Below are 19,993 nucleotides of genomic sequence, written 5' to 3'. Positions count from 1 at the left end.
CTTTTTAGCTCACCTGAGCTGAAAGCTCAAGTGAGCTATTCTGATCACTTTTTGTCCGTCGTCCGTCTGTCCGTCCGTCTGTCCGTCTGTCTGTCCGTCTGTAAACTTTTTACATTTTGAACTTCTTCTCTAAAACCGCTTATCCAATTTCAACCAAATTTGGCACAAAGCATCCTTATGGGAGGGCGAATATAAATTGCAGAAATAAAAGTCCGATCTGTATTCAAAGCGGAGAAAACCTTGAAACTGTAGAAAAAGGGTGCATTTTTAAAAATCTTCTTCTCAAGAACTACTGATTCCAATTCAACGTAGTTTAGCATAAATTATCCTTATGGGAAGGAAAATATAAATTGCAAAAATTAAGGTCTAATTCTGTTTCAAATCTGAGTTATTACGAAAATAATAATAAAGGAAAGGCGTGTTTCAATCAGTTTAATAGCCTCGGATTCGGCATCCGGTAAAATGGGTAGACAAGACTTGGCCTGGGCAAAACAAAAGATAAGCAGTTATTAATCTGCCAATCTCATTAAAATTTCAGGATATTTGATGGACCAGTATATTTGTATTTGCTGTAAATATTGCTGCAAAATAATGCGTATTTGGAATTGACGATTGCCGATCTGCCCCGGCTTTTATTTTGCCACGGCCCGGTTTTGCTTACCCATTTTACCAAGACTCGTATTCCATACTTCTAAAACGAGGTTCTTTGTTTAAAGCAGCCATGACATTATACGAAAAAGGGTCGATCTGACTATGATGAATTTGCTTGTTGTGCAACAGTTCGCGTATGAAGGGAAATTTTTGAAACATGAAAAATATATTGGTGCCGATTTTGTGAAGTAAATTGAGGCTAAATATTTCAATGCGTTGACAGTTTTCACACATGACGTTGATGTTAGCTTGTTCTGATTTTCGTTTCGTTTTCATTATTTATGCTTTGTAACCTGGAAACTGTCGTCTGTATTTCGTGATTTTTACGTATCAAATCAAACAGAGACTTCGGTAAATCAAATAGTTACGTTAACTGTTTACCTGCGCAAATTAAGCAAAATCTGATGTAGGAGTACTGAAATACAATTCATTCTATCGGTAATTCGGCATTATTTTTTTGCGTAATGGTAGATTAATGCAATAGGTTTTTGTTGAGATGCTCGGCATTTTCTCTAGTTTATTCAGTTTAAATAGAGTTTGATATCGCTTACGGAAATATGTAGGTATATACATGTATATATATATGATTCATTTCGAAAAAATAAATTGTGTTCTTTATTTGTTATACATGTAGTGCATGTTTCTTGTGTTTAATTGTTAACAATTTCTATTTACTAACCATTTTTGAGTGTTTGCTTCGAATTATAAGCAAGATACAGAGATTTGCTAACAATTCTATGTTTGTACACAGGTCTTAAAAGCTAAAGATTAAATCAAAGTACTGATAGTACTGAAAAGCGCTAACCCAGCTTCTGTATGTATATAACAGATATATGTATATAGCATTTCAGCTTCTGTATACACACTATATTTCCTCATCACTGCATGACAGTCCCTGCAATGATGTATGTAAGCCCCGTACATTAATTTCACAATAACCCGTAAATTAGATTCACAATAGCCCGTGCAGTTATGTGCATAAACCCCTGAAACTGGTTACCTAACCAGTTTAAATGATGTATACTTTTGCTTAGAGGGGGCGGTTATTCGATGCACCGGAAGTTGAAGTCTAACGACAATAAAGGGCTGAGCTATGCTTAGCGTTTTAAAAAGTAAAAAAATTGTCAATATTTATTACGAAAATTTTCAAAATCTGTTCTTCCAGAAACCAACTTATTGAATTGTAAACTTAACCTTTTTAGCTCACCTGAGAATGGGGCCACAATGGGGGGTCGAAGTTTAACAAATGAATAGAGTAAATCTTTAGAAATCCTCTTCTCAGAAACTAATTGGCCAGGAAAGCTGAAACTTGTGTGGAAGCATCCTCAGGTAGTGTAGATTCAAAGATGTGAAAATCATGACCCCTGGGGATAGGGTAGGGCCACAATGGAGGGTCGAAGTTTAACATATGAATATAAAAAGTAAATCTTTAAAAATCTTCTTCTCAGAAACTAATTGGCCAGGAAAGCTGACACTTGTGTGGATGCATCCTTATGTAGTGAAGATTCAAATTTGTGAAAATCATGACCCCCGGGGGTAGGTTTGGGCCACAATGGGAGATCGACGTTTTACATAGGAATATACACAGTTAATCTTTAAAAATCTTCTTCTCAGAAACTAATCAGCCAGGAAAGCTGACACTTGTGTGGATGCATCCTCAGGTAGTGTAAATTCAAAGTTGTAAAAATCATGACCCCCGGGGGTAGGGTTGGGCCACAATGGGGGATCGAAGTTTAACATAGGAATATATACAGTAAATCTTTAAAAATCTTCTTCTCAGTAACTAATTCGAAGGCAAAGCTGGAACTTGTGTGGAAGCATCCTCAGGTAGTAAGATTCAAAGTTGTGAAAATCATGACCCCTGGGGGTAGGTTGGGGCCACAATGGGGGATTGAAGTTAAACATATGATTATATACAGTAAATCTTAAAAAATCATCTTCTCAGAAACTAATTAGCCAGGAAAGCTAAAACATGTGTGGAAGCATCCTCAGTTAGTGTAGATTCAAATTTGTGAAAAGCATGACCCCTGGGGGTAGGTTTGGGCCACAATAGGAGGTCGATGTTTTACATAGGAATAAACAGAGTCATCTTTAAAAATCTTCTTCTCAGAAACTAATCAGCCAGGAAAGCTGGAACTTGTGTGAAAGCATCCTCAGGTAGTGTAGATTCAAAGTTGTGAAAATAATGATCCCCAGGGGTAGGGTGGGGCCACAATGGGGGGGTCAAAGTTTAACAAAGGAATTTATAGGGTAAATCTTTAAAAATCTTCTCAGAAACTAATCAGCCAGATGATTCTTTATAATTGTTAAGACTTTGGCCCCAGGACAATTCTTTGGCCTCACGAGAAGGTTGAGAGTTTACTGTACGTTTACATCCCATATATAAACTATTGTTAGGGATCTTTTTGAGAACTGCAATACTCAACACATGATATGACCATAAAATCATCCTGTTAGAAAAGGGACTAATGATTATAAACATAAGAATATCCAGGGGAAAATGGATTTTATTTATACAGGATTTACATGAATGATTGTATATTGTCCAGATAGTTTGTATTATGACTCCATTGAGCTGATTTTATCATACCTATTGTTCCTCAGGTGAGCGATGTGGCCCATGGGCCTCTTGTTGGTATGCATATAGTGTAAGTTATTATGAATATTAGATGAATTATTCTTTAATCTATTAGTAATTTGCTTTATATGTTGATCTACTCTAAGAATGCTCTAAAGAAATTTTTCAAACCTGCTCAATAACATGCATTCAATTTAAGACTTTTATAAACATGATTTACCATATTCCACATTATATTGTGCTTTATGCCATGCTTATGAGGGTTACTGGAACACATTCAACAGATCAGATGGATTTACAAGTATACTTATTTAAACCCAAGCCAGATTTTATATCACTACCATCAAGTATATTGACACAAGTCAATTGTAATTTCATGAATCAATTTTCATTACATTATTACTAAGAGATTGGAACTTTTTGGTGGATTTTTTAACCATGTATACAAACCAAATTAGATGATGGCATTGTAAATTTCATGTCTGATCGGTAATCCACTTTGAATAGAATATTGGCTCCTTAAGGATAAAATAGTACATGTACCCAATTTACTAGATACAATTTACATATGTAGTAGATTTCAAAAGCTGAGGGATTGATGTTTGGTGTTAGCTGTGTTGTAGTAGATTATTTGTTATTATCTACCGATATCTTAAGGTTCCGTCCGTTGTACTGATGGTTGTTAATTATTTACATCAGTTTTTCATATACTATTTACAGGGTTATTTTTGCCCCATCTTTTTTTTTTGCCCTTCTACACTTGGAAAAATTTACGCCCTGTCTTGAATTTGCACAGACAATGGAATTTATAATTGATATACTCTTTTTAATTAACAGTAAGTTGAGAATTGTTTTGAATTCAGCCAGTTTAGAATTTGCCCAATGACAAGGTGGGTGAAATGGGCAAAAATAAAACAGGGCGAATATTTCCCTCTATATAGTACTTTGTACCAATGTCTTGTTTTGATACCAATCTTTTTTCTCTTTTATATATTTATTTATTTATATACAAATATTAATGAAGTAGTGTAATTATTCAGTGTTAACCAATATTATTTTACAAAGAAGGACATCAACCAGTACACAAATTATGAGAATTTTATAAGTCTATCTTTAATGCATGTATGTAATCAGGTCTATCATGATTTATTTAAAGTTAATGAATAATACTTTTATAATACATGTACCACAGTATGTAGTTTTTTTAAACTTATAAAATGCATTCATTTTCTAGACAGTAATTACTTATTTAAATAAAACTCACATTTGATAATCAAGAATTCTCCAAAAAAAAAAAAAAAAAAAATGTAAAACTATATACATGTATACACAAGTGTTTAAAAAGTAAAAAAAATTTACAATGTAAATAATTAATGTATTGATACTTCTTTGAAACCAAATACAGGGTATGACTTTATCTAAATAACATAGATAGTACTCCGAATCTAGTCGACTCATAACTTTACTCATGTAGTGTCTATAAACTTTATTTAACAGATGCTATGACAAATCTTAATATACACATTTTGATTCTGTATATACGTATATTTAACTAATATCTTTATACAGTCTGGCTGTGATACACAAATTGTAATCTCTTTTGCAAAAAAGAAAAAAAAGGCTTTTTACAAGCTGTTTTACACCATCTTCTCAAGCATGTTTATACAATGAATGATTCCGTCTTTGTGATCCATGTTATAATTGTTGGAGAATTACATTCCATGTACATGTGTTATTTTTAATGAATTTTATAAATTGATTTATGTACATCTCCATTTTTACTAAATCAATTAATTTGAATGTGTATCAACTATTTAAAACTAATCCTTCCTATAAAATACTAATATGAATTCAGTACAAGGTCTGATCATGTTGCAATAAATGATTTAACTTTAAATGTGAAATCTATTACAAAGATGTTGTATTTTATGCTCTGTAATGTAATATGGCATGTATAATAAGATTTTGATCAAATATATGTTAAACATTTTCTGCTAAAAATAAATCTTTCGTTTCTGTTATCTGACTTTTTTTTTTAAAATACATGCAAGGCAGTATAAAAAATAATAATAGTAGTAATAAAAAAGATACCTGTCAGCCAGCGCTCACAGTGATACCCCTGCTTAAATTTGAATGTACACAATAAGCAAATTTGACATTTAACAGGAAGTGGACATAGACTTTGTATTAAAAAATAATCCAATCATATATAGCATGCCTAAACAGAGTGTGTTTAAATTTCAGGCATCTGCAATTAATAGTTGCTGAGAAAACTGCAACAAAGGACTATGTGCGGTATTCTGCATTTTTCGCCCCCAAAATTAAAGTTTTATAAAAAGCTTTAAAAATAAGGTGGAAGATAGCTGAAATCATATTGAATATAAGAATGTAAAAGGTTATCACCACAGTGACCTCATAATATATAAATGACGTGAAGATTGTCTTCTTTTTTTTTTTTTATAAATTGATGTTTTGTAGCAAAATATGGGTGTTTTTTGACTGGGAAACATCGTTGGCAGGCTTGCTCAAGAACCATTTTTTTGTATAATGTGTAAAATTTTATGATGAAAAACGTGCGTTAAAATCGTACTTGAGCAGACCTGCGCTCTATACATCAAAAATGAAAATATTTTCATTTGTTTGCAAAATTGTGGGAATTTGGTTACTTAGGTGACGTCATAGATGAACAGCAAATGAGCATTGGTGACTAAAATCAAGATTAAAGTGATAGGCATCCTCTGTACAATCATTTATGAAGATTTGATATTTATACGATACCATTTGAAAATTGATTAAATTTGGTCATACCATACCAAATATAGTCCCGTGTTACGGACAGACACTCAAGGGTAAAACAGTATGCCCTCTCTCCCTCAAAAAGAAGGTATAATAATCATAGTTTTAGCAACTAATTTAGGCTCATTGAAGGTGAAGTTTTCATAACATGGCAATAGAAATCATTTGGGGAAAATGTGCCACGTTAGTGAATGAGAATTTTTTTTCTTAGCTGTACTTTCTTATTACAATTAAGACTCTTGCATCTATTTTGGAACTTTGGCCAGGGTCATTAAAATTTGGTAAAAAAAAAAATATTTGAAAGGGGTCTTTCAATGGCAACTATTTTGACAATCAATTCAATAAAAAGTACCAAAACACTTCATTGACTGTTCTGCATTTACATTCAAGTTTGGGCTAAATTCTTGCTGTACAAATTTTCTCTTTCCTCTGTCCCAAGCTTTCTTAGGCTTAGTCAAAAGACTGTCTTGAAGTAAGGTTGTATAGTGGCCTTGAATCAAGTTTCTAGGTCTAATGTCAAGGTTGTAGCAAACCTTTGTGTTAAGTACTTGTCCAGACCCAATTTTTTTCTCTCATTGGTGAAATTTTCACCAATAAGTGCTTGTTGAACAAGCATTCTGAGAGTATTACATAAGCAATACACGTCCCCTACCGGTTTGTGGAAATTGTGAAAACAATGCACTGTTATGCAGAATATCGAACCCGAACATTAAAAAATTGGAATATAAAAAATTAATTTTTCGAAAATATGTCAACCAGACGCTACAAAAGTGTAAACCTGATCTGTAGTTTGTCATTTTAAGGCTGTTCAGCAAATTTTATATTATTCCTCAAACGCATTAAGAAAAAAAATGTGGAAGACTGAAGTGGGATAGACAGACGGACGGACGGACAGACAGACGGACTGACGGACGCAGAGGAAAGCTATAGTCCCCTCCGGTGAAAACCGGTAGGGGACCAATAAAAAAAGTGCAATAATCTTGAACAAATTTTTAAAGATAGAGATAAATGTCAAAGGAATGTTCTCATTAATTTAAGGTCTTTCAGTTGTTGCATGACATCATCACAGCATTCCGGAATATTTTACCATTATTGGATTTGATATAAGAATACTTAATGTGATTCATGGTTTTGCCAATATTTCCTTATTTATAGTGTTGTTTAAACACACTTTAAGCTGTAGAAAGTGTTCTTTTTAATGGTTGAAAAATTGTATCAATTAAAATGCACTGTAAATGTGGTAGTTTTCTTACTGGCAAGTTCAAATGGCAAACTGCTTTTCGAGCATGATTTAAAAAAAAAAGGCAAAGCAATAGATGATTCACACTTTATTTAACTACCTCTCAACACTTGATATTGTATCATCAATAAGTCTTAAAACTTCTTTTGTTCTTTCAAAGGCTTGTTTAATACACAAACACAGCTGCTGGTCTGTAAGAGGGGTACCACCTACAAAGATTTATTTGACTTTTATGAAGTTTTCATGATATTAATATGGGAATAAAATCAGAGTTCTCGGCTGCTTAATAAAACTAACATCTACTTATATATATATATTCCTTTGTAAATCTACTTGTACACACCCGGCTTATGGACCATACACAGTTTATCATCTGTTGTAACTATTGTAAGTTGGCCTGTTGCCAGGTTTTCTTCCTCAGCTGTTGGGTCGACAAACAAAATTTCACTAAAATAAAAATAATAAATTAATAACAAAACATTAATAATCAGAAATTCATGCAAGCAAAGTATCGCTAATTGTGTTTTATTCTATCATTCTATTAAAAATATCAGCTGCTGATAAAATAGTTTTTAAATCACAAGCCTTGATCCTGCATAGTATGGTGGCATATCTCTGCCCCTTATGTATGCCTCAGTATGCGGTTTCCTCGTGCATGTGACTATTATTATCGAAATTCCAAATGTTTTTATTTTTTGTTTAAATCACATTTCTTTGTCCTTCTAAAATGTAGTATCAAACTTCCGAAAATATAAAGGATGAATTACGGAGATAGTAATTTCAACACCCCCTCCATTTTCCTAGAACACTCTATAATAGTAATTGATGATAAGTAATTGTCATTTGCCTTTGTTTTGCACGTATATCTATCAATATATCCAGCCAAATAATGCTTCAATCGCAGTGAACTGAAACTAGGAAAACTACAAGTGGTACTATTTGAACTCGTAATTTCATTCAAAGCTCCATTATTATTTAATATGATGCACTATCTTATTAAATGGATTATAATGACTAATTATTCACCAAATAGGGGTCAATAACAAACTTATTTTCATAGTTAGGCTTAATTTTTTTCACACTTTCGTTTTTTCTGCCTTGCACTTCTGGCAGCTCATATATGGGTCACCTTTTTAATTTGTAAACAATTCGGTAAATAATTTCTGTATTATAATTACCTAGCTAGGATTTTTTAAAAGCTTAACTACGTCTTTCATCAAGATTTTTCCTAAAATTTATTCGATACTGGCAAATATTCGTTACCAGTAAAACGACTGTATTTTCACTTTTTATCTTACAAATTGGTTCAAGGTCACTACACACCCATTATTCACATGCTCTTTTTAACTGAAGTATGAGCCAAATAGGGCTAAGTGGAAAGTATATATGTTCTGAAAAAAGGATTTTTGCATGGTCCAATATGACCTTGACCCTTGACCTACAAACTTTATTCAAAGACACTGCACACCCTATGACCATAGACACTATATGAGTGAAGTATGAGCTAGATTGGACCAAGGGGAGAGAAGATATGCACCGGACAAGGATTTTATTTATAATTCTGCTAAGACCTTAACCTTAGACCTAGAAACATGGTTCACTGCACACCTTTTACCCAAAGCACTTTGTGGGTGAAGTATGAGCCAGATTGGGCCAAGGGGAGAGAAGATATGCTCCGGACAAGCCATCTCAGATGGACGGACAGATGAACGGACAGACAGACTGATCACTATAGGGGCCCGCAGGGTGGGGCCCTTATTATCTCCCAAACAGTGAAAGTGATAGTACAGAAAAAAATATCAAATCAATACATATTTACTATGTGGCCATATTGGCCTGGCCCTAGGGCCTGAACCCCTGACCCAGAGACCATGAACTTCACAATTTTGGGAGAGGACTTCATGGACATCATTACCGTGCATTTAGTTTTTCTCAAATACCAATATATATGGACTAGAGAAGAAGACCTCTTAAGATTTAATATATTTTTATTATATGGTCATATTGGCCCCACCCTAGGGCCTGAACCCCTGACCTTGGGGCCATGAATTTCACAATTTTGCTAGAGGGTTTCATGGACATCATAAACATGCATTTTTTCTCAAATACCAGTATATATGGGAGTATAGAAGATTTCTTTTAAAGATTTCATATATTTTCATAATATGGCCATATTGGCCCCGCCCTTGGGCCTGACCCCTGTTTGAAGGACCATGAATTTTACAATTTAGTTGATGGACTTCTTGGACATTGTAATTTTGTATTTAGTTTTTCTGAAGCATGTGTGGGAATAGAAAAGAAAATTTTCTAAGATTTAATACATTTTTATTATTTGTCCTTAAGGCCTGAACCCCTGTCCCATGGGCCATGAACTTAACAATTTTGGTAGAAGGCTTCATAGACATCATAACCGTGCATTTATTTTTTCTACAATATATATGGGAGTAGAGAAGAAGATTTTCAAAGATTTAATACATTTTTACTATATGGCCATATTGGCCCCACCCAAGGGCCTGAACCCCTGTCCCATGGGCCATGAACTTCACAATTTTGGTAGAGGTTTTCATGGACATCAATAAAATGCATTTTTCCACATGTGTGGGAGTAGTAGAACCATGAATTTCACAATTAAGATTCCTCTAACCATAGCTTCACACCAAAAATTGTAACAATTCGCATTGTAATCTTCAAGAAAAAATTAAAAATATAAAATTGGTAATGAATGATGAACGAAAGCATATGAAAACCAATTGCTATAGGTCACATAGTGACTCAGGTGACCTAAAAATAGAAACCACCGTACATATCCTGCAAATATTATCACTTATGGATATCGTCAATTAAGCCAAAAATCGCATCAAAAATGTACGCTGACATAATAACAATAAAGCTTTATGTATGAAGATTCTGAAAACTTTTCACAGGAACAGTTAGGCAAGATATAACTTACTCATCAAATATTGCGAATGTGGAAGACACTGGACTAGACTGCAGCTGTAATGTTGTGGACTGATCAGGAAAAGCTTCAAATTTGTCTGTGTCTTTATTCAATACCACATTTGGTAAAACAGCTGGGGAAAAGATTCAATTAACTTATTAGAGTCAAACTTCGTTATCTCGAACTGGATGGGACTGTTTAAAAACTTCGAGATATCCAAGTATTCGAGATATTAAGGGTAAAATACTTAAAAAATAAGTTGTTGGGACTTACAAATCACTTTGACATTTTTATTGTATTCAAGGTATCAGTGTTCAAATATCAAGTTCAACTGTATATTTAATTCATGTCTAACAAAAAATTGTTTCTTTTTCACCATGGTTAAAGGTTGATAATTCATCAGGTGTAGGAGTATATTATACATTAACAATGAACTTATAAAGAAGAACTTTAAAAACTATAATTTTCCCATTTATCCTAGTAACTGATTTCACAATGTAGCAATCAGTTATATCTAGTACATGGATGTGCATGAATAGGTACTTGCCAGCTGGATTGTACTCACATTTTTAACTTTTGAATAAATATTAAATCAAGAAATATGCTGTTGCCTGCATTGAATGCAGAAGCATGAGTCTTACTATTATTGAGGGCTGCCAGCAATGACAAAACACAGGCATCTGTGACATTTCCACCGTAGTCCAGGCACACTATGTCACAATACAAGGTCCACACCAACTGAAAACAGGGCCACATCACATTTAGTACTAGACATCTGACACAAAGAGTACATAACATCACATTAAGTACTAAAAATGGGGCCACATCACATTTAGTACTAAAAACGGGGCCAAGTCACATTTTAGTACATGTACTAACCACATGGCCACATCACATTTAGTACTAACAACTGGGCCACATCACATTTAGTATTAAAAACAAGGCCACATCACATTTAGTACTAAAAACAAGGCCACATCACATTTAGTACTAGACATCTGACACCTAGAGTTATCTGAGTACATAACATCACATTTAGTACAACATCACATTTATTACACGACAACTGCTTCAATTTTTTTTTTCATTTCAAGAATATGTAAGTTATAATGATTTGAGAAAATGTAGCTTTTTCAAACATTCAACACCCACAATATTAAAAGTGAGCCGATTGAAAAAATTCAAAAGTGACTTGGTGGCACAGAAAAAATAAATTCTTTGCCAGTGGCAGAAAATTTATTCCTGTTTACAGCTTCGTTTATGTGTTTTGTTAACAGGTACATGTACAAGTTAAAGACTTTTTTCTCCAATGAAAATGTGTTGTTTGATATCTATGATAAAAACTTACTCTGCCAGGCTTAATACACAATTTCTTGACATCAATGCAATTTGAGCTGAAAAAAATGCAACATATAATTTTGGCATTAATAATCAGTTAATCTGTACTCATACCCTACCACTTTAAACAATAACTATTTTGGGTGGCTTGTAAAAATTTCAACCAATTTTACTTTTTCATGACTTCCAGCATAAACTGACTCAGCACTCGGGCCTGTTCTCCTGGCATTCCCGGGCGAAACTGTGGTGAACACATGGGGGACAACTCTACGTTTGGAACTATAATTAAAAGGAAAATACCCTGGTACTTCATCTTATACAAAATAAAGGAAAGCTGGAATTTTTTTAGATACATATATATTTCCCATATGATCATTGTAAAAAGGGTATCCATGCATGTACTTGTATAACACTTGATCTACCAACAAGTGGAGAAGAATACCCTCCTTTGTCCAAAGGAAAATATAATAATGAGAATCAAAACTAGAACAGGAACTGCTTCGTTGACATACCAATGAATCCAAGTGCAGGTTCTTCTGTTTTTGGTTTTGCACATTCCTTGAAAAAAAAAAGATGTGTGAATCAAATTTTATAACAAAAATTGTGGACACAATTATATAGCAAGAAGTATAACAGTTCATGTTCAAATTAGCAATAAACTGTTTTTGTTATTCCAATTTAGAAGTTATCACACAGACAACATACTGTCACAACACCTTAATCAAATGGTACATATAGATTGACCTTAAATTCAGTCTACCTAAACCTTCGGTGTTCACTATTACAGGTTTAAACTGGTATGAAATTGCTACTTTGTACATTTTTTCAAATGTTAGGATGAAGGTATTGGTAAGTATAATATGGGACAGTTTGCAAGTGGATATTTCAATTCATACTGAAAGAGCAAGAAAATCTTAGTTCACTAATAAAAGTCTAGCTTCATGTACCGGTATGTTGTGACATCTTACAATGTAAGAGTTAATTATCAACTTGTAACAAAGACCCAGAGTTAAGAATTTAATCCTACCAATATGAGAAGTCTAAGTGGAGAACAGTATCTGAAGGAAATGAATACTGGTACTCACAGCTTTGATTCCACACATTACTGTTGTATTTCCCATTTTTACCAGCGCTGATCCATTAGCAGTGGACAAACATCCTGCAAGTAGCAGAGGAATAATTACACATAAGTACACATACATGTATTCACATATCATTTCATCTTTCAACTTGTGCTTTCCAAACAAAATTGGTAAAATGAATACATATATATGATATTTGGATTTTATTCTAGTCATAGCATGATTCAAACACACATTCTCATTATTCTTAATAAATCAAAATGAAGCTTAAATTCTCATGTTTTACACAGAAAGACAAAATGTGACAACTTTAATGGAAATAGAATAATTCAGGAGAAAGTCTATGCAACCCAAAAGAAAGAAATATTTTGAAGTCGTACCGACATTGATGACTGTTGTACGTGTCTCCCCCAGCTCTCTCCCATCTGGTCGAACTTCTTGTTCCTGTTTAAAAATATAATAATATCAATCTACAACCCAGGCATTTACGAAGGAGTTTGACTGCATAGAACAATACATGTATCGTTAATAGAGATAGAATGAAAAATAAATTATATTATAACTTCTTACTCTTTCAAGTTTTTGGTAGAACAGAATACATTGTATTACTCTATTGCTATTTTTTCATATTTCACTTAGTTAGAGTGTTTGCAATGTTCATATTAAGTTTATTTTACAAGGTCCTAAGTATGATATTTAGTATTTATCAATTGATTTCATCACTTATACCTACATGATTAATATATGGAAAAATAAAGAATCTTATGTTCAATACTGTATATGATATATGTTCGGATTCATTAAGTACTGTATATATGTAGTAATTTTCACAAAGATCCAACTTTCTCAATCAATGTGCAAAATTTGAGAAAAATAACAGGTTTGACAATACACAGATATATGTTTCACTTGAAGACACAATCAAATTATTTATACAACATAAGGATGACAAAACCAAATGTGTAGCAAACAAATAAAAGACAACATGATATTTTTCTTAGTTTTACTCTCTGTCTAGAGGTAATGAAATGGAAACATACAAATACCAGTATATGGTACACAAAAATTATGCTGTCTTTGTAAAAATGGTTCATGCGTTGCAAGATATAAAACCTTACTGTTGTTGTAAAAATTGACAGAACCTGCTTATGGGGGTCATGTATTTTAAATAAAAGTTAACAATGTCAGTAATACCTACATTTGTATATTCTGTAGTTATTAATGAAAGATATCATGGTATCCAACTATCCATATATATCCATGTCAATTTTCTTTATTGATACTTTATACTTACCAAAAATTTTCGATAATATTCTTTTGGTCTTGCAGTTCTGTAAATAATAAGATATAATAATAAAAAAAAATTTATGATATAATAATAAAAAAATTAAGGTTTAATATGCACACTGTGTACCAGCAGGCAGGAGGTTAAGTTTTGTGCCTATGTGCCCTATGTTTAATAAATACTCTATCAGTCTATGGCAAACTATTACAGAATGTATATCAGAATTTTAATTTTTCAGCTGAATCAATGACACAGATCATGCGATATCTAATAAAGTTATATGGCTTAAAAAAAAGAAATGTTGTCCAACCTGATATAATTTACTTGTTTATAGTTGTTAACTGGCAGACATATATGGCCAGAAATTAGTCCTGACTTTTACCCCTTTCTATTTGTAACCAGTAACATTGGTTACATCAGTAACAATGTTTGATTATGAATGATTTTCAAACTTTGATGTACTTGTGACAGGATACAGTGGTTACTGGTAACATTGGTTACAAAACAGAGTTAGGTTTGGGTTAGGGTTAGTTTAGGGATAGGGTTATAGGATTAGGGGTTAGGATTAGGGTTAGTCTAGGGTTAGGGTTAGGATTAGGGTTAGTCTAGTGGCCATATCTACTGGCAGAGTGCATCGACATATATCGTCGGAGGTCCTAAATTCGTCACGGTCCTAGAGTCGTGTCCCTTTTGTTTTCTTCGCGTATCTCGCGAGATTTGGTTCGAGGCTGCGCATTTCTTGAGAAAAAATTTACTACGATATGTGACGTCACTTTTTACTATACAGCAGCCGACAATGCGGTCAAAACAGGTAATATTTTTTATTTTAATTTTTATCTTCAACTATTTGCTAAGATCACTTAATACCAAATAAAGTCACAAATGAAAATGGTCAAATACACGTTTAAACCCAAAATTTAAGAATATAACAGGGGTTGTCTCCTTTGTTGACATCCAGTCAATGAAAGTCATGTGATCTGATTGGAATGTTTAAGGCCAAACAAAGATAATTTTTAGTTACAAGAAGTAAAGTTCCTTATAGCCTTTTTATTTTGTTTTTGTGTTTTTGTTAGGTTAATCCCACGTCAAAAAAGAAAAAATACAGGTTATATTCTCCATCAGCTCTAACAAATGCTTATAGAATGGTGAAAGAAAATCAAATGTCAGTGAAAAAGGCATCAAAAATATTTCAAGTGCCAGACACCACTCTAAGAGATAGAGTTCTTCAAAAAGTGGATCCTGAGACAGCAGTTTTTGGGAAGAGCCCAGTGCTGGAATGCTTTGAAGAGGCAAACCTAGTTCAACATTTTAAGACGATGGCAGCTTATGGGTATGGTTACACCCGACAGGAGTGTGTAAATATTGCATCTGAGTATGCTGTACACCTTGGGAAGAGAACTATGGATAAACCATTTACCATGAAATGGATGAGGGGGTTCCTTAAAAGATGGCCAGAACTAAATCTCTTCAGCCAAGAGGGCTTGAACATGCCCGAGCGAAGATGGCATCAAAAGAAACAGTTGCTGGGTACTTTAAGAATCTTGAAAAAACCCTTTCAACACACAACATGCATGACAAGCCTCATTTGATTTACAATGTAGATGAAAAGGGCATATCAATTGATCACAAACCCCCTTCAGTTGTGAGTGATTCAACATACTGCCCACAGGCTGTCACATCTGGTCGGGGGAAAACTATTACCAGTCTTGGAGGAGGAAGTGCCAGTGGGGTTGCCATACCACCATTTTTTATTTTCCCAGGGAAGCGGATGAGACCAGAGTTATTAAATGGGGCATCTCCTGGAACCAGTGGGACTGTGAGTGAAACAGGTTGGTCAAATTGTGTTATATTCCGCGAATATTTAGAAAACCATTTCTTGAAGTTTGTACCACGAAGTGACAATCAAAAGGTTCTTTTACTTTTGGATGGACATCGCTCCCATGTTTCTGTTGATCTGATAGAATGGGCAAAAGAGCAGGGCATCACTATCTTCATTTTACCTGCACATACTAGTCACATCTTGCAGCCCATGGATGTCTCTTGCTATGGTCCCTTGGAGAAAATATACAACAACCTGTGCCACAAATTGATGAGGGAGTCCTCTGCTACCATTACCAGATACAATGTATGTGAGGTTGCTGGCAAGGCATACACTAGAGCACTTTCTCCAGAAAATATTCAGTCTGGATTCAGGAAATCAGGTATCTACCCTTTGAATCCTGAAGCGATCAGAATGGAATATCTGGCTCCAGCAGAGGTGTTTAAACAAATTAGCCCTATTACAAACACAACACCAAGTGAAAAGAATACACATGAAGATGCGGAAAATTTAGACAATGAGGAAGATAATGGAGGTTTTGTAATGGAATTAGTGAACAAAGAGAAACACTTGAAGGAAATAAAGAGTGAGCCAGTTACCAAGGAGAGAAAAACATTGAGTAAGATAGTGGCAGGGAAGGAAATTTCTGATGGAGTAATTGAAAAAATGGTGGAGCATGAAAGAAATCAGAAAGGATCACATGGGAAAAGAAATTCAACTAGTGTGAAGAAAGCTGAACCTAAGAAGAAAATTGTTTTTGTTGACGAGACTCAACAACCAGGACCATCGGCTATAAATTTGATTTCCGATGATGCCATCAGTGATTCAGACAGTGACACTGAGAACATTGATCCGTCAAAGCTTTGTTGCATTTGTCACAGATGGCAGCCAGAACAGATCAGAAATTGTGTTTCTTTAGTGTTTACTAAATGGGCACAATGTGACAGATGCAACCACTGGGTTCATTTAATTTACTGCTCACCTGTCAGATTTGTTAGGAGGAATGACTCCTTCTTCTGTCCTCACTGTACAGAAGAGTGATCATATTGTTTTAATACAACTATCCAATATTGCATTGTTAAATCTGTTGTCAATTATACTTTATAAATAGAACATATCAAATCAATTCAAAAGATGGATTTACATTATTAACTGTTATCAAATTTGTTCCATTATTTTTATAGATTTATTGTGTTACTGTTTATTTAAATTATTCAATTTGTTATAATTAAATAGAGTTTTAAATATTGTTAAATGTATTTTCATAATTTTTTATACTGTGCAATTCATTGTTGTTAGTATTGTCCATTATAAACGAATGTTTAGATTGCTTTGGCCTTATAGTTTTGTTTATATCTGACGTCACGACTCTAGGACCAGGTTTCAAAATGGCCGTCTCCGCTTCATTGGTGCTTTCACTGCCCACTTATTTATTTATGAAATGAAAAAAATAATGAAAACAGTGTAAAGTTTTACGCAGAAATAGAAGTGCTTTAGGTATGTTATAAATAATTTAGTGTCACAATTTTAATAAAGTGATTAAAATGACCGACATTCTTAGGGTAACGACTCATGGACCTCCGAGGATATTCTATTAAGTCTTTTTCGCATTTTGTAAAATATGTCCGATCTAAAATTCCAAGTAATGATGCAACCAAGTTGTAGACTCACTAACATCCTACTTAAATCTTAATTTTAATACAAATTACTCATGTATACAAAAATTGACAATAAAACATGTGCAACCTGAAATCTTCCGCCATCTTTGTTGTTATACCAAACTCTTCTTGCATCGTCTAATTTGATTGGGTAAATTTTGAGCTGGTTCCCTTTTTTTGTGAGTCCCTGCTATGAAAAAATTCCGTATTCGCAACAAGTAAAATTTCAGATATCGCGCTTATGATTATCTTAAATATAAACCATCAAATGGCAATTCTGCAATTAAATTCTTAAATTGCATTAAAAAATAATGAATTAAATATTTTTTAAAATTATTTTAGAAAGATTTCTTGACTCCACTTTAAACTGTCTCAACGCCGGAAATTTTAGGTCTACATATATTTTTCATATTACGCTCCCGCCAAATATAAAAGTGATAGAAATGGACAGTCAAAATGTAACTGAGTTTGGAAGTTTCCTGTCAAAACTAAGCCCAGAAAGTGTTGACACGATATTGCAAGATGTGGAATATGTTTATATTTCAAATGGGAAAGACCCTCGTTTAGCTGGCGTAGGGACTTTAATGGCTGTTCCATTGCCAATCATTGTAGCCCAAAAACCTGGCAGTATGGTTGTGGCCGATCCCGACATCTCAGAATATCTACCACAGGAATCATCAATAAGCAATAAAAACAGGATGCAGATGAATAGCTATGACGTAACGCAAGGCTCACCTCTGAAGATGCAAGAATATGCAGATTTGTCGGATATAGAATCCCCTGTTGCCTTCCAAGTAAATAAAGAGCATTTCTTCAAGACTTCTCTGACTAAACTGGGAATTCCATTCAACAAGACAAAAGTGGTGGCATCCTTATACAGCCTTGCATCAGATGGAAAGAGCTGGCCCCCCATCCTTATTTTCAGTGATGGTAAAGACCGAAAGCACACTTCCTGTCTAATGCTGTCTCGAGAAGAACAATGTCTGAAGTCAACAGTCATTAAGGTATCCTGCCCGGAGCCGAAGAATGTCCATTTTCCAAAGATCCATAATATGAAGACTGTGGAGAAACAAATGAAATACAAGGCAAGATATGACATGATGGGGAAACTATTACAGGAGATAATTAGCAATGAGCAGGATTTTGCTGGTTCTTTGGTTGTAGAAATTAAATGGTCCAAGCCCATTTGTACGGCGGTATTGCAGTCTCCCCCTCTTGAATCTCAAGCCCACATCCTTGCCCAAGTTATGTCTGGTGATGAGAGGTCTACAGCACATGGATTTTACCGGGAGTTGGAAATGCTACGATCATTTGTTAATGGTAATGTAATAATTTTTTTCCTGTCAAAAATTTCCATTTAAAAAAAGAAAACTCAAGTAATATGATTTATTTCTCAAAAGACAATTATAACAAGAATCTATGGGGGAGAAAATAACAGAGCCTTTTCCGTTTTGTGTGGATGATTTTTTTCCGAAAGATTTTATTGCATTGTCATAAAGCAGGAATATTTTCCTTTCTGGTATTTCATATATTAATTTGAATGATCTGTTTTGTAGGGTTGGAAACAGGAGAAATTCTTTGGTTGGCAGATGAGGGCAATACACCAATTCTTGAGCAGCTGAAGATGCTGATTGAAAGGTTAAAGCTGGGGGATGCCGCTAAAACTGAGAAGGAACCACCCCAAAATGAGATGTCAGAAGTCCTTGGACTAGATACGCTTTCTTTTGATCGACGGAAAGACCTGGACTTTACTGATCATCTGTGGAACATCCTTATTCAGTGCACATCATACAGTGAGCTGGAGGAGGCACTGAAATATGTTTTTGCAGTCCTTAGTAATGGCGAATTCTATCCCATGGTTCACAGAAAAAATAACACCGTTATTGCTCAGCTGGTAAGAGAAGCCTGCGCAGGGAAACTCAGAATGCCAAATTTAGCTGGCGGAATTTATGCCATTCAGCTACTGGCTGAAATAGGCTTGGAAAAATTGCGACAGGATTATGTCCATGCTTTCCTTTCAACAGAGCTGGTTGTGTTAGGGAATATTGAGTCCTTTGTACAAACTGAAGAGCCATTGTCCCAGAGATTAGCCTCGTTGGAGAAACTGCATCATGTGATAGAGATGTCAGTCATGCTGGGAATGTTCCTAAAGCTCTCCATGCAAACTTTGAACTCTGTGGCCATCCAAATGCTGAAATATTATGAAAACAACTCTGTCAATGAAAAGCATTTATTTGATTTTCCTGTCCCAACCTCGCAAATAAAGTCAATGATTGAAAACTGTGCCCCTTGTTTGTGGCAGATGGAATTCTCCAAACCAGTGCAAAATGCCACAGAAACAACAAAAATTGTTTTGGCAGAGGAAAACCCCTTTCCTCATGTTGGATGGAGCTCAGCATCTGAAAATGTACCAGAAACAGGCAGTGAAGATTTTAGAGACAGACTTTACTATGTAATTCGACTCGAGGACAGAGTGTCTGTACTGTAGATCAGATTTGACAGTGCAACATTCAGAAAATATATTCTGGATCAAAATACCAGTATGTTTAATAATGTATATGACGATACATTTATTTATAATGCAATTACTATTAAATTTATATATGTA

General features: G+C 34.2%; 2 protein-coding genes across 2 annotated transcripts; one reads left to right on the top strand and one right to left on the bottom strand.

Annotated features, from left to right (window-relative positions):
• Positions 1-7,340: 7,340 nt before the first annotated feature.
• LOC128155639 (exosome complex component RRP43-like) lies at positions 7,341-17,573 on the bottom strand. The gene is made up of 11 exons (XM_052817450.1): positions 17,474-17,573; positions 13,918-13,954; positions 13,004-13,067; positions 12,627-12,700; positions 12,054-12,099; positions 11,715-11,820; positions 11,552-11,597; positions 10,845-10,941; positions 10,216-10,336; positions 7,609-7,712; positions 7,341-7,474 (listed from the first exon to the last, which is right to left on the bottom strand). The coding sequence occupies exons 1-11, from the start codon at positions 17,518-17,520 to the stop codon at positions 7,362-7,364; spliced, it is 855 nt and encodes a 284-aa protein (XP_052673410.1). The 5' UTR covers positions 17,521-17,573; the 3' UTR covers positions 7,341-7,361.
• A 213-nt stretch (positions 17,574-17,786) lies between these two features.
• On the top strand, positions 17,787-19,993 carry LOC128155638 (protein zwilch homolog). The gene is made up of 2 exons (XM_052817449.1): positions 17,787-18,705; positions 18,942-19,993. The coding sequence occupies exons 1-2, from the start codon at positions 17,829-17,831 to the stop codon at positions 19,871-19,873; spliced, it is 1,809 nt and encodes a 602-aa protein (XP_052673409.1). The 5' UTR covers positions 17,787-17,828; the 3' UTR covers positions 19,874-19,993.

The sequence above is a fragment of the Crassostrea angulata genome, chromosome 7 (genome assembly GCF_025612915.1).
Source record: "Crassostrea angulata isolate pt1a10 chromosome 7, ASM2561291v2, whole genome shotgun sequence".
Classification (NCBI taxonomy): Eukaryota; Metazoa; Mollusca; class Bivalvia; order Ostreida; family Ostreidae; genus Magallana; species Magallana angulata.
Note: the sequence above shows the minus strand (reverse complement) of the source record. Positions and strands in the feature narration are given on the sequence as shown.